The sequence below is a fragment of the Rattus norvegicus genome, chromosome 2, assembly GCF_021556685.1.
Source record: "Rattus norvegicus strain SHRSP/BbbUtx chromosome 2, alternate assembly SHRSP_T2T, whole genome shotgun sequence".
Classification (NCBI taxonomy): domain Eukaryota; kingdom Metazoa; phylum Chordata; class Mammalia; order Rodentia; family Muridae; genus Rattus; species Rattus norvegicus.
In genome coordinates this window covers 199,359,365-199,374,481 of record NC_141535.1, presented here as the reverse complement: position 1 = coordinate 199,374,481, position 15,117 = coordinate 199,359,365, and the positions used below count along the sequence as shown (strand labels likewise).

Genomic DNA, 15,117 nt, shown 5'->3' with positions numbered 1-15,117 from the left:
TAGCTAACACAGTGGAGGAACTCAGTCAATGTCAAGATCTTTGCCAGCATGGTTGTCCTTGCCTGGCACAGAGAACGGCACATGGCGCCCTCTGAAGATATCTATTGAAGGAGCAGAGGGACAGAGCTGTGCTGTGATCTCTGCCCTCTAAAAGGTCTCACTGTTCTACAACTGTCCATTTTCTGAACTCAGCCCTGAAATAAGACATCCTCTGTTCTGCTCTTCTTCACATTATCCAAAATAATTCAATGTCCACCTTCTCCTCTGGGAAAATCAAAGGTTGACATGGCTACCTTTTGAACTCAAGCTGTTAAAGATCCTTTCTTGTGTTCAAAAACTCTTCCTGATTTTGAAAGGTCTTATTGATAAAACAGAGAGAAACTCAGGGGAAAAGGACAAAGAGAAAGAAGAAGAAAGAGAAAGAATAAAGAGGCCAGAAAAGAAAGAGAAGGGAGACAGCCCAAGAGGAGCAGAGAGAGGCAAAGGCTACTGAATGCATAATTTCCAAGGAGCCCGTACAACAAGCAGAGAGTGCTATTTTTAAAAACCAAGCAGAAACTGTTTACATAAATCCAAAGGATATATGCTTTGTTCAATGTGGAAAATGATAATGCATTCAATTCCTGAATTCTTGAATTAGTCTGTGTAATGTTTGCTTCTGGAACCAATAACGAATCTGATCTAAATATTTCAAAGAAGAAAGAAAAAGTTTAAGAGCTCGAGAGAGAAGAACATTTTCTTTCTCCTTTTGTTTTCATTACTGTTTGTATTGGCAGTATTCAAATAATTCGGTGATATATTTTGGGATGGAGGTAATTGAAGGGGTGCCATGAAACCATCCAAGTGCATCCTGAAGACCTCTGCTTCCAAGTACACATAGAAGTCAAATAAATATTAAACAGTTTAAAACCAAGTCATGTAGGAAAGTCACACAGATCTTAAACAATTTTCTAATTGTGCTTATTGATGATGTATTCAAAAAAAGATATGTTCCAATAAACACATATTAAGAGTCAATTGGTCCTTAATTACATTTAGCAAGCTTTATGTCCTCATTAGAAGCAGAATCCCCACAATAAACATGACTTACCAACGGAATTAACTCTGCCACAATTGTCTACTCTTCCCAAACATTCTTTATGCGCTTTTGCTCCACACTTAAAACATAAGTAGCCTTGATAAAATGTCCCCCTGGAAGGTAAAATTAGAGAATGGTGTATTAAAAAGTGCTAAGTTCTGCTTACGTTAAGTAATCAGTGCACAGAAAGCTGAATCATGGGACTGTCCAAAGCTCCATCTACAAAAGGGCAGAAGATCACCAGGGTCAGCATGTGGGAAGGGACTCTACATCAGAACACCCTTGGGTAGATTGCTGGAAGTCTTAAGTACTTAGCAACTACACCCACTCATTTAAATAGGAAGAAGAGACTGAGAAAGTTTACCTCAGGAGCATCTGGCAGACCCTACAGGATGTCACCCGAGTGAATGTGTGCATCTTGAAGTCATGGAAATTGGAGTCTGCATAGTCCGGCCTTATGTTGGATCTGCAAAAAGGGGAAAGTCATTTCCTACATAGTCTCACAACCAAGTAGCAGTCTAATCACACAGCAGCAAATCCATCCACCCTGCATCAGGAAGAGATCTGACTCATGCTAAAAGGTGAGCTAATACTTACTGGCCTCCAAGCCAAAAGTCTACTAGCAATTAAACCTCTTCCATAAAGCCCGGTTGTGTGGAGACCTGTGACATAGAAGAGGACAGTAACCTGATCCTTCTCAGAACTGTGTGTCACAGAGGTCTCTGCGCCGTGCCACCTCCGTCAGTCTGCTAGAAACCAAAACCAGCTAGATATCCATGTCATGTGCCAAGTTCTTTGCTTTACCATGCAATGGATGGTGAGATGGGAGGTAAAGCAGAGTGCAGCGTGTTTCAGGAGTTCATCTCCAAGGAAGTGTAGGGGTGTGTGAGGACCTCTAGGAAGGATTAAAGTTAGAAACTATCATCCTGAGCGAGGTAACCCAGTCACAAAAGAACACACTGATAAGTGGATATTAGCCCAAAAGCTTGAAATACCCAAGATACAATTCAAAGACCACATGAAGCTCAAGAAGAAGTAAGACCAAAGTGTAGTTGCTTCAGTTCTTCTTAAAAGGGGGAATAAAATACTCAAGGGAGGAAATATGGAAACAAAATGTGGAGCAGAGACTGAAAGAAAGGCCATCCAGAGACTGCCCCACCTAGGGATCCATCCCATATACAGACAACAAACCCAGACACTATTGCAGATGCCAAGAAGTGCATGCTGACAGGAGCCTGATATAGCTGTCTACTGAGAGGCTCTGGCAGAGTCTGACAAATACATAGGCAGATGCTCACAGCCAACCATTGGACTGAGCACAAGGTCCCCAATGGAGGAGGTAGAGAAAGAACTGAAGGAGCCAAAGGTGTTTGCAACCCATAGGAAGAACAACAATACCAACCAACCAGACTCCCTCAGAGCTCCCGGGGGCTAAATCACCAACCAAAGAGTACACATGGAGGGACCCATGGCTCCAGCCACATATATAGCAGAGGATGGTCTTGTGGGACACCAATGGGAGGAGAGGCCCTTTGTTCTGAGAAGGTTCAATGCCCTACTGTAGGGGAATGCCAGGACAGCAGGGAGGCAGGGGTCTATGGATGGGTGGGAGAGCACCCTCATAGAAGCAGGGAGAGGGAGGATGGGATAGGGGGTTTCCAGAGGGGAAACTCGGAAAGGGGATAACATTTGAAATGTAAATAAATACAATATCCAATAATAATAATAAAAAAAAAGGTTGGCCAGCACTGCAGCGATCTGATCAGAAACATTCTTCCATAACAATTTACATGCTTTACAGTCCAAATAAAACAACAAAAATCACTTCGTTTGGAACTGCACTAATGTCACACACATAGGTACACAAAACTATTATGTATACCTCAAAGAAGCACTTCAGTGCACAGTTAGCATATGCTGGGCATGGAGAAAACCCTTGGCATTCACGGCTTGTTTAACTTTCACATTAGTCCTGAATAAGTCATGAGGAACAGCATTAGCTCACATAGAAGGAAACAAGCTTATCCTAAAGCAAGGCTTCCCCTAAGGTGATAGAAACAGCGAATGAAGAGCATCCATCCAGGTGTGTGTTCTCAGCCACTAAACCTACAGTGGAAGAAACAAATCAGTAATAGCCACATTTAAATTACTAGGGCTTTCAGGCTTAACGGATATGTTGGAAACAGTCGAATATTGGTAATTTTAGAGAATTTGCATTGTTTTTAATCTAGCCATAGAACAAGGTAAGCTTTAAATGGATATGAATTAGAGAGAAGATAATATCTTCTGAGATATTACACATACCCTGAGAGACTGTAAGATATGTTTGAGATTCTGATGAGCTAGGATTTCCCCTCTTATAGAATACTGCATCTCTCAAGCTCACAGAGTCGCGGCGTAATGAAGCATAACGCAGGCGGGCAGCCAGGCATCAATCTCGGAGGTACCAGAAGAAGCCTTATGAAAAAACATTCGCCAAGGCAATTGGAGTAGCAGGCAGTGATGCAGAAGTGTCAGAGAGGTCAGCCTTCCCATCCATCTGCTGAATAGGAGCTTCTGAAAGGGAATCAAATCTGGGTGCCATCTGGGAGTTCTCTGCTCCGTGCTTCTGGTGACCTCTCTTTTTAGGAAAATGTTCCAATGCACAACAAAAGTATGGCTCTTTCCACTAAGGTGGTGTGTGTGTGTGTGTGTGTGTGTGTGTGTGTGTGTGTGTGTGTGTGTGTGTCCTGCTTATTAGAAATCATGGTGCCCTTCTTCATAGAAGGATCTAGAAACAAAACTCTGACATTGACTCCAGAAAATCTGCATCAAAACCTGTTTCTGTAGCTGCAAAAGGCTTCTACTCAATTTTCTCTCAGCATGAAAATGCCCCAGTCATATATAAATTGTCAAATTTATTCTAAAGCAATGTTTGGTCTAAAGTAAAGGAAATAACATTTCCATTTCTGGGAACTTGAAATTTTTATCTACCTGGAGTTTTCAAATCAAAGTAGGTTTCTATCGGGTAGAAAATTGTGTAGCTAGATTCCCCAAGAAGGTAAGAACTTAACTTCATCAGTCTTCCTTAGACTTGGGTAGCGCACCTTTCTCTTGGAATCAATCCAAGTTCTACATAGTATACATATATGTGAGTGTGTGTGTGTACATATATACACACATAAAAACATGTATGTGCACCAGAGTTGTGCTTCAGTCATTTGTAGTTAAAACTTTTACCAACCAACTGAGAATAGGCTATCTTTTCAGAAGACAAAAGGCTGAAGGGGAAATTGCAGACAACCATGGGTGGTTTTTTTTTTTTAATCTTATGATTTAAAAAAGAAAAACCTCTGAAAATATTGTTAACAGTGGTTGCCTTAAGGGAAAAGAAAGTTGAAGTGGTAAAATAGAATGATAGGGAGAAATGGTGACATTTTTTTAAACTAAAACTGAATATTATTTTTTTCAAAGTTTCAAATCAAACATTAAAGAATAAACGTTAACTCTATGACCTGGAACTGCTATGGAGGCACTATTGAATATAAAAGCACAGCTGAGGGTAGGAATCCGAAATTAGACCACCTGGGCTTCAATCCTCACTTGCAAATCAGCACTGAATGACCTCAGCTGAGTTGCTAACTATAAAACAGGAATACCAATAGAACCAACTCAAAAGCAAAGTAATGTATGTAAAGTGCTCCGCACACTGCCTGAATCAGTGTGGTCTATCATTAATGAAGCGGTGAGGTCAAGTTCAGGGGACAGGAGTGTCATCAGGGTAATGCCTTCTGGGTGTAAAGTTTTATGGCTTGTCACAATCAACTTCCCCAAGGATCTTCCTTCTCCTGGCACTTCCTCTTAGGAGGTATTATTCAATAATGTTCTTTGGACCACAAAGCCAAATAGAATTATTATTGTTGTTATTTAGTAATATTGTTTGAGGCAAGGTTCCAGGTAGCTCAAGATGGCCTTGAATTTGCTTTGAAGATGATCTTGAATTTCTGATCTACCCACCTCCACTTCAAGCAGCTACTAGACACGTGACATTAAGCCCATTTCCTGTGGTACTGAGAGTCAATCCCAGACTCCACTCACACTACACAAGCACACTTTCAACTTAGCTACATTACCAGCCACGACTGAACTCCTAAAGTACAGTAGGGAACATAATCCCTTGATAGAAGATGCGTATGAGAAAGCCCACAGAATCGAATGAAACAACCACATGGCCTGTAGCCTGTGAACTTATAGAATCCAAAGTAAGCCAGTCACCAAATGAGAAGAACGGGGGAGTAGAATGAATCCAGAGCCCAACCAAAAATCGGGGCAAGAATGGTCAAGAATGGCATTTAACCTCTAATGCACACAGCAGATTACCAAACTCATCACGTGCCTTCCCACATTGACTTCTTACAGAAAATATAAGCAGAGTCACTTACTCAGTTCATATATATTCACCGAATAATTACCATAGATGCCTGTTCTAGAGCTATAAGACGAGTAAGTGAAGAGAGGAGATGGAGATGAGCTAAGAGACCAGCAGAGAGCAAGGTTGTGTATAAGAAATCACATCACATTTAGTTGATCAAAAAAGAAAAAAGTCTTGGTTGCTATCCTACATGGAATTCCTTGTAGTGAGGCAAGAGAAGGCTTAGAGAAACCAAAGACGATGTGGGCTTTCTGCACAAGAGTACTAACAATGAGACAAGTTAACTCAGTCATGTAGTATACATATAGACTTCAACAATGAGAAAATTAACTTTGGAGAACTTTGATGAAATCTCACAGATTTCTCAGCAACATGTTCCTATTCCTTTCATTTTGCACTGGTACCATTTTGGGTTTTTTTTGTTTTTTTGTTTTTTAAACAAAAGCAAAGGCAGTTAAATACAGGTGTGTTATAGCTTCACTCCAAGGGCTCTTTACACTTAACATGCTCATGAAGCAGTCTCTTCTCTCCTTTTTTAAAGAATTATTTATTTATTTTAGATATATATGTACACTGTAGCTGTGCTCAGACACCAGAAAAGGGCATTAGATCCCTTTACAAATGGTTGTGAGCCACCATGTGGTTGTTGGGATTTGAACTCAGGACCTCTGGGAAGAGCAGTCAGTGCTCTTAATCTCTGAGCCATCGCTCTTGTCTCTTCTTACTTAGCTCCAGCACAGATGTAAACTGAGACCTACCTGCCTCCCCTACCAGTACAGAACATCATTTCCCCAACTGTCCCCTGCATGTCTCAAATATGGCGCATATCAAACCCATTAACACTTCTGACATTTCTGATCCATTCACTTCATCTTTCAACCTTGAAGTTTCGGAATCACAATGTAAGTTTCTCTCTCCCTCATACTCTGTTCATTGTCTCTTAATTTCTCCACCCGTTTCTCCTTCCCTAAAACCAGTGTCTGTAGACCCACCCTTAAATTTATCCCCTCAGACTCTCAACCTTTATACACACACACACACACACACAGAGAGAGAGAGAGAGAGAGAGAGAGAGAGAATAATTCTTTTCTATGCCAAACCTTGAAAAAGTAGAAATATTAAAAGATGATGATAATGGTGGTGGTGGTGGTGGTGGTGGTGGTGGTGGTGGTGGTGATGGTGAAGATGATGATATAATATCAATATTTACACAAGTTATAGTGGCTAATTACCAGTGGGGAGTCCACAATGCTTAACTACAGGTATTTTGGCTTCTACAATGTGTAGATATCCAATGGCAACTTAAAAAGACTTGTGAGGGGTTCACCAACTGTTTAACTGTAAGAGACGTCACCCGGCAACAATAAAAGTTTCTACTACTACCTGCCTACTATGTGATTGTGTCTCTTGTCTCTTCTTTAGAGTCAGCAAACATTCAACTAGAAAAGAACCATTGCTAGGTATTCACAGATGCTATGAGTTGGGAAAATATCCTTAAACTGAGGCATTTTCTGCATTTGTTTTCAAAAGATGGCCTTTTGTCATAATACAAGACACAAAGGAAAAACAAAACAATTAACTAAAATTGTTCAATGTTATACTTTATATTTATTTACTTAGACCTTCTCTCTTTTTCCTTGTGATAAAGTAATATCCTCTTTGTACAAAGTCTGTGCTGGGACTTCCCTCAGACTTTTAAATAGTCAAGCTATAAATATAATCATTAAAGAACAATTTTAGGGGCTGTAGATTTGGCTCAGTGGGTTATAATAGCACTTGGTGTACAAGCATGAAGGCCAGAATTTTGATTCCCAGACCCATGCCTGTGCAGCTAAAACAGAGTACCCAACTGGGTGTGAAGGGAGGGGGTAGGATTATTGCTTGAGCTCACTGGTCAATCAGACTAACCAAACACTGAGAACTCCAGGTTCCCAGAGACACTGACCCAAGAGAATAAAATAGAAAGTGACAGAGCAGGATGTAGCTGCGTGCTCTCTCTCTCTCTCTCTCTCTCTCTCTCTCTCTCTCTCTCTCTCTCTCTTTCACACACACACACAGACACACACACACAACTTTATGTTTAAAATTAACATTTTTCTCTATTAAACCATGGACTTTTATAAGCCACTGAAATATTAAAATAGCTTTAGAACACAGAGAACAAGTATGAGCAAAAGGAAGTCACATAACCAGTTAGTTACACAGGAAATTGTGGTTCTGTATTTCACTTCACCGCTGAGGTGTTGGAACACTGATCAGGGAACTGAAACAGAAACACAGCCGTTTAGCTATGTTCCTCTTGTCAGCACTAGGGTGCTGGGCTCCTGAGACACCAACATACCAGTTCAGGGGAGGCAAAGTGGCAAAGTGCAGCCTGAGATAGGGGCCCCAGCTCATGTTTCTCCGGGTGGCCTGGGGTGGACGCTGTGGTTCTCAAGCTCCTGTGTACCCAGATGCATCTGGGAACTGTGAAGAGTTGATAAAGGGATCCAAGGACCGGAGATGGCGGCAGGGGGTGGGGGTGGGGCTGTCTGGCTTAGCTCAGAGTGAGTGCCAGGGGTGTGGAGAGGTCTTCTGCAGAACACTTAGGTGCAGCTCTATATAATGAATGCTTCTACCCGCGCCAGTCTTTGATGAGAGAGGCAGTCCTTGCTTGTCCAAACTGTTTATTCTTAGTGGGAAAGGATGCAAACAACTTATTCAGGGTGAACCAGGGATTAGATACCTTTTGTAGGGGTTGGGGATTTAGCTCAGTGGTAGAGCGCTTGCCTAGCAAGTGCAAGGCCCTGGGTTTGGTCCCCAGCTCCGGAAAAAAAGAAAAAAAAATACCTTTTGTAGAAAGGGATGCCCAGGAAGGGAAGCTTTATTGGCTAGACCCTAGGAGCCTATTTCGATACCTCTAGGCTCTATGCTACATGACCAGTTGTCTTAGTGAGGTGTCATGGTCCTGTGCTCTGGGACAGGAGCCTAGGTGGGAGGAGAGACGAATCTGTTCTCAGTTATTGCTGGGTTCCTTGATCTGCTCGACCTTACCACTTTTTCTGTCTGGTGAAACAGCTCCACTTGCCCCATATGAAATAATATCCTAATTTATGATAACATCTTATCTCCTGCACTATCGATATTAAGAATATTTAAAGCTCTCCAGTGTAGATAGTTTGACAATTATCCAAAATATGTAAATTAGTAGATTTATCATATTGTGCTGAAAGTGAGAGATAAGAGCAGATGTTGATAATCTGAAAAACAAGCCCAAAAATGCTGCATACAGTTGACTTTGTCTACCCAAAGTTCACAGAGAAGTAAAACTGTATGAGTAGATATGGGCATTATTATTGTTCAAGTTCAGAAAACTTACATTCTGATTATTCTTTAAGAAAATGTTGAGCAAATATAATTAGTCTATCAAAATATTTTACTCTCAAAATAATAAAATGGATGCTTTTATAAGATCCTTCTATGAACCTTGATTTGACTTCTGTTACTTATGTAGCAATAAACTGTTCTAAGTAATACTACTGAAACTAGCCTGTCTGCTAGAAGATGTTTTTAAAATTATATTTTAGCTTAAGAACATTTATACCTGTGACTCCTCAAAACTTAAAAAATATGCATGTTTAAAACAAGTGAACGTGCTAATAATGAGCTAAAGCTTATTTTTCATTTCTACGGATACCAAAGAAGAAATTCAACCAAATGTATCATACACAGGGCGTGAAAGCACTTACATGTGATCACCCCAATCAGAAGGCTAGAGCAGGAAGGCATTGAAATCAAGGGCAGCCTGGGCTACAACCCTGCTCCATAAAAGAGGCAGAGGTGAGAAGGTCTTACACGCTTCTGATAAAAATGTCAATAAACTAGGTGTTACAGATATTTCTGCAATGTGATTAGGGATATCAAAAAAAGAAAAACCCAGGTGCAATGGTGCATGCCTGCAATCCTAACACTCATGAAGCTGAGGCTGGGTTATCCTATGCTTAAGGCTAGCCTGGGTTATATAGCAAATACCAAGGAAATCGGAGTTACATAGCTAGATCCTTGTTTCCAGAAAAGGGCCGAGAAAAGCATACTCAATATAAAAACATGCATATTGCAATTAATATTAATTAAGTAAAGTTCCTAAACTCAATTAAATTACTCAATCTTGTTCTAAAAGAGCTAATCAATGCAATATGCCAAAGCAGATATGAAAGAAAGTTGTTTTTAAAAAACAGAAAATACTCTAAAATCTTTTTGGGAAATGACACTATTGGGATGGCTAAAGAAACTCAAGAACAGAAACTGGGGACCAGTGAAACTGAGAACAGACAAAGGTACCTTAAAATGGTATCTGGAGAAAGCTACAGTGTTCGCCATCTGAAAATGGAGTAAGGCCTCTAGACACATAGAGTAAACTCCCTTTTAAGAGTGGAGTAGGCCTGGTGATACTCTGTTCTACATGATCAGCCAAAAGGAAAGTGAGTGCCCACGACAAATCATCAATAAAGCAAAAATGGGCCATTATGAGTGCGAAGATATTATCCTCAAGAAAACCAGATACAAGCAATCCCTAATGGCCACAGAAGACCTCAGTTGTCTGAGATAAAGACTGACACACAATATCCCCGATTCCCCACATCGGCCCAACTGCACAACTCTTCACTGAGCCAGCTGGACCATTAACACAGCTTATTAAAATATTTCTTATACTTTTAAAACTATCAACTAAACAGGAAAGAATATCAAAAGAGTGTCAGCAAAATGGCTCAGTGGGTTAAAAAAAAAACTTGCTGCATGAGGCTGACAGCCCGAGTTGAGCCTCTGAAACCTGTGGAACGGACTGGAAATTGTGTCCATGTGTACACAGTGGTATGTACACGAGTGTATATGCACATCTCTATGTGTACAATAATGGTTTTAGCTTTTAAAGACTGCAAGAGTTGACCCAGTTTGTTCAATCTCTAAAATCTCTAGCTATGGAATAACATGCTTAAGGCTCAAAATGAGACTAAATATTTTACATCTCAACTATATATGCTTTCCTATTAATTAGAATTGTGTGTGTGTATGTGTGCGCGCGCGCGCGCACGCGCACGCGTATGTAAAACATTCAGAGTACTATTAAACATTGGTAATTCCTCTCACTAACTGAAATTTTTAGAATAAAATCTAAATATTTAAAAATGACCTACTCCTGGGGGAGGAGGTGAGTGGCTGGGGTAGCACCCCCTCAGAGGCAAAGGGGAGAGGGGTTCTCATGAAGAACACTGGAAGGGGACTGGGAAGGCAGGCAACATTTGGAATATAAATAAAATAAAAAAATAAAATTAAAAAATGACCTACTCCGTGAAACTAAAATTGAATCCCCCAGGTCACTAGTAAATAATTACCCAAAAACCATCCGCGTGACCTCTTAGTAAACAACACTCAATTCTTGCTTATTTCCCTCACAAAGTATTCCCTTGCAGCATGGACAACTAATTACACTGATGGTTATTTGCAAGGGCAAAGAAAATGGAAAAAAAATCAGGTCTTTCAAAAAACTTTAAAAACAACAGAGTTTGGGAGGATTTATTCCTAAGGATCAATAAAAGGAAGGGAAGCAAAAAAGATCTATGAATCACAGCAAGTTTAATTTCTTATATTCCAAATCATGCAGTCTTTTCTCTTGGGAAATGAATAGAAATTTTAAAAATACCAGTCAAAAGAAGATAATGCTGGTCTCTGAAAAATAGTATGTTCCTATCTTTTATATATTACATTCCTTCATTTCATTCAAAGCTGCTTCTGTAGTAATTTCAAACACACATCCATCACTGTGCTTCAGTGACATTTCGAGGAAATTATTGAATGAAATGTAAACGCAGTTAAGTCTATAATAAATTTACAGTGGAAAAATGTCAGATTATGGGTAATTTGGGTTATATTTCTTAAAGGTTTGATACGAGGTTTTTTTTTTTTTTTGGCATCCAACATTTTACTTCTATTTTTACTTTCTTAATTAAACAAGGAAATCTGTTACCACTGAGGTAAAAGGCCAACATTCAGGAGTGGGTGAAGGAACAGGAACCCCATTTGTTGGCATCCATTGTATGACTGAATTTGTTAAAAACAAATAAAAAATATATACTTGTACATTTTGATAAATAGATTCTATTGATAAAATGATGGAAATAGTATCTATCTGTTCGATGCTAATTCTGGCTATTTTGTCACCGTAACTGAAAATATTAAGTAGAAAAATGAGAGGCCTCATCAAGGTAGAGGGATATACATGAGAGCCTATCTACTGCCTTAAAAAATAAACCCATGAGAATAAACTTTCCTTGTAAAAAGCATTTTAATACTTTGCTTTGCTAGCAATACAATTCATTTATTCATAGAATCAACTAGTTGAGTATCTACTATGGGATTATGGGCTGACGATTTTAGAACTCTGGGAAGACAACGATGAATTTTTTCTGACACCTATTGTTGGCATTTCGTCCAGGCTCTATCCCATAGTTACCTGGCAACAGCCAGGTGAGCCTGATTCACTATAAAAGTGGCTGCATGGCCCCTCCTCTGTCTTGCTCTTGCTCCCTTGTCCCCTTACCCTCTCTCTCCCCACTCCCCTACCCCATGGCTAGCTTCTTCTTCTTCTTCTTCTTCTTCTTCTTCTTCTTCTTCTTCTTCTTCTTCTTCTTCTTCTTCTTCTCTCTCTCTCTCTCTCTCTCTCTCTCTCTCTCTCTCTCTCTCTCTCTCTCCTCTCTGCCTTTTTCTCAACTCCCCTGCTGAGCTGGAGCAGTAAATTTAAGATGTAGCAAAACTTAAATTATGACTAGTATGAAGCTGGCTATTAAAATGCTGTGTTTGAGAACAACATTGATATTGTTACCAGGAAACCTTAAGGAACAAAAGAAAAAAGTGGAATGCTTTCTAAGGCTTCCCTCTAAACATCTAAAATAATTACATATAAAAATATTTTAATTAACATTTAATCCTTTACTTACAAAGCCTGTTTCGTTTTACTTAATTATTTTAACTTGCTTTTAAAGATGATTTCATACATAAGCATTAAATATATATTTCCCCTCTCCTCCCCTCCCTTCTTCCCATACCCACCTCTCAAATTCTTGTTTCATATGCGTGTATAGATACAAAGCGTATATAAGGAAGTTTACTATAAACTGAGGATTTCTATAAATTTAAGGCTTTAAAAAGGGGAGCTTTAAAATGCTAAATCCACTTTAAAGTATTAAATCCATAATTAAATGATAGTAAATAAAGTACAGTAATTTGTAAAGCTTATTGGTAAAATAGCCAATAACTATATTTTATAAAAATTTAAATTTTTTCATTTTAATTTTGTTATCTCTCTCTCTCTCTCTCTCTCTGTGTGTGTGTGTGTCTGTGTGTCTGTGTGTCTGTGTATCTGTGTGTCTGTGTGTCTGTGTGTCTGTGTGTGTGTCTGTGTGTCTGTGTGTCTCTGTGTCGCTGTGTCTCTGTGTGTGTATGTAAGTGGAACTGGAGTTACTGTTAGTTATGATCTATGTGACACAGGACCAAATATTGCAGGAAGCAGTCTTAACCATTGAACTATCTTTCCATACCCAAAACACATATTTTAAAAGGTTGTCTGTTCAGAGTCTAGGCTCAGCACAACATATGGGTTATAAGATACCTGTCTCTTTTAGCTCACCACAAGCTGAAGCCATAAGACTCATATTAAATGATGTGATTTGAACAAGACTTAGGGTCTGTTTTTAGTCAGTTCCACCATATGAACTAGAGATCAATGAGGACAGGGGTGAGAGGTCAGATAGCTGTCTTGTGATGGGGCTTGGGGCAGAAGTGAAAGAACAGAGACTTGTGTTAGAGTGAGACAGGAGGGACTGGGCTTTCAGGATTACCCAAAGCAAATAAAGAAAGTTCTTGGGTAGATAAGAGAAACATGAATAGGTTCAATATTCAAGACCATAATGATATACAGAAACTGAATTAGATCTGGATAGGGCTAGGAAAGGACAGTTAATAAAGTAATCAAGGTAATAGGATGTGTCTCAAGACACTTGGTTAGAATTATCTATTCTAGCATATCAGGTGTTCTTGGGACAGGGCACGGGTTTCTACGGGTGTGGTAGTTTTAATGAGAATTTGCCATAAGCTCATATATGTGAATGCACTATCCTCAACTGATGGAATTGTTGGGGAAGGATCAGGAGGAGTGGCCTTGTTGGCGGAGGTATGTCACTAGGAATGGGCTTTGATGTGTCACAAGTGCAGACCATTTACATTGGCTCTTTCTTCCTGACTTTTATGTGTGGATCCTATGTTAGTTCTCAGCTACTGCTCTAGTGCCACGCCTGCCCGTCTGCTTCCATGTGCCCTGCCATGCAATCGTGTACTCACCCTGTAAACATGTAACCAAGCCCCCATTAAGTAGTTTCTTCTATAAATTGTCTTAGTCATGGCGTCTCTTCGCAACAACAGAAAAGTAACTAACAACAGGTGAGTGTGAGAACCCATGGCCAATAATCCAGCCAAAGTCTGGAAAGCATCCGAGGCAGAATACGATGATGTAGGAAAGTGCTGAGAAGGCAAATCCCCCCATGCGCGGGCATGGAGGGGCATGGGAACAGACAGAGAAGGAACGTGGGGCCCACAGAAACAGCAGAGGAAGGAGAGAAGCCCAATGCAAATGGTGTTTTCAAATTAAGAGCAGGGGAGTTCAAAACAGATGCAGACACATCTGTCTATGTACAAACAGCATCTATAAGAGAAAACAGCAATACTCTTGAGACTTCCTGAGGTCTGTCTAGGCAACGGGGACCTCGGAGCTTATGTGTGATGTTTCGGTGTCCGAAAGAAACTCCATGTTGCTGGCACCAAGCACACACCTCAAGCAGGAGTCTCAGCTAACCAGTATTCCCTAGAACCCCAGAGTAACGGAAGGTCTCGGGGCACTTAAACTGTTTCTGTCTTCATCTTGCAAAATGGGATGATAACACTTCCCAAATATGTCTAAGAAAAATTAATCCAAACCTGAGCTGAAACTGTCATTGCAAAGAACAATAGTGTCAACTTTAGACATGAAAACGAGTCAGTACTTGATCTATAAGCATAGGGTTTGAAATAGACATACTATCCCAAGGAGGTTCCTATATGTATGCCAAAAAGCATGAGTAGGAAAAGGGTATTCCGAGGCAGTCTATTTTCTACAGTGTTAGGTGTGCATAAGACATTCAGGGGAGGGAGAACCTGTGGAGACTATATCCAGAGGTGAGGCATGGCCCCCAGTTGAGGGATCGGGCCACCCACCCATCTCAAAAAAATTGACCCAGAATTGCTTCTGTCTAAAGAAAATACAGGCACAAAGAATAGAACAGAGACTGAGGAAAGGCCATCCAGAGACTGCCCCACCTGGGGATCCATTCCTTATACAGCCACCAAACTCCGACACTATTGCTGATGCCAAGAAGTGCTTGCTGACAGGAGACTGATATAGCTGTCTCCTGAGAGACTCTGCCAGATAGATGCAGATGCTTGCAGCAAACCATTGGACAGAGCACGGGGACCTTAATGGAAGAGTTAGGGGAAGGACTGAAAGAGCTGAAGGGGTTTGCAACCCCATAGGAAGAACAGCAATTTCAACCAATCAGATCCT

The 15,117-nt window shown here is 40.3% G+C and overlaps 1 protein-coding gene across 2 annotated transcripts in view; it reads right to left on the bottom strand.

Annotated features, from left to right (window-relative positions):
* Vav3 (vav guanine nucleotide exchange factor 3) overlaps positions 1–15,117 on the bottom strand; it is a 335,600-nt gene that overhangs the window by 112,759 nt on the left and 207,724 nt on the right. For both annotated transcript variants that reach the window (XR_015661543.1, NM_001191714.1), the window contains 2 exon segments: positions 1,443–1,544; positions 1,091–1,191 (listed from right to left, as the gene is read on the bottom strand). Coding sequence is in view for 1 of the 2 variants with exons in the window: in NM_001191714.1 (NP_001178643.1) it covers positions 1,091–1,191; positions 1,443–1,544 (203 nt within the window). In the remaining variant the exon portion in view is untranslated.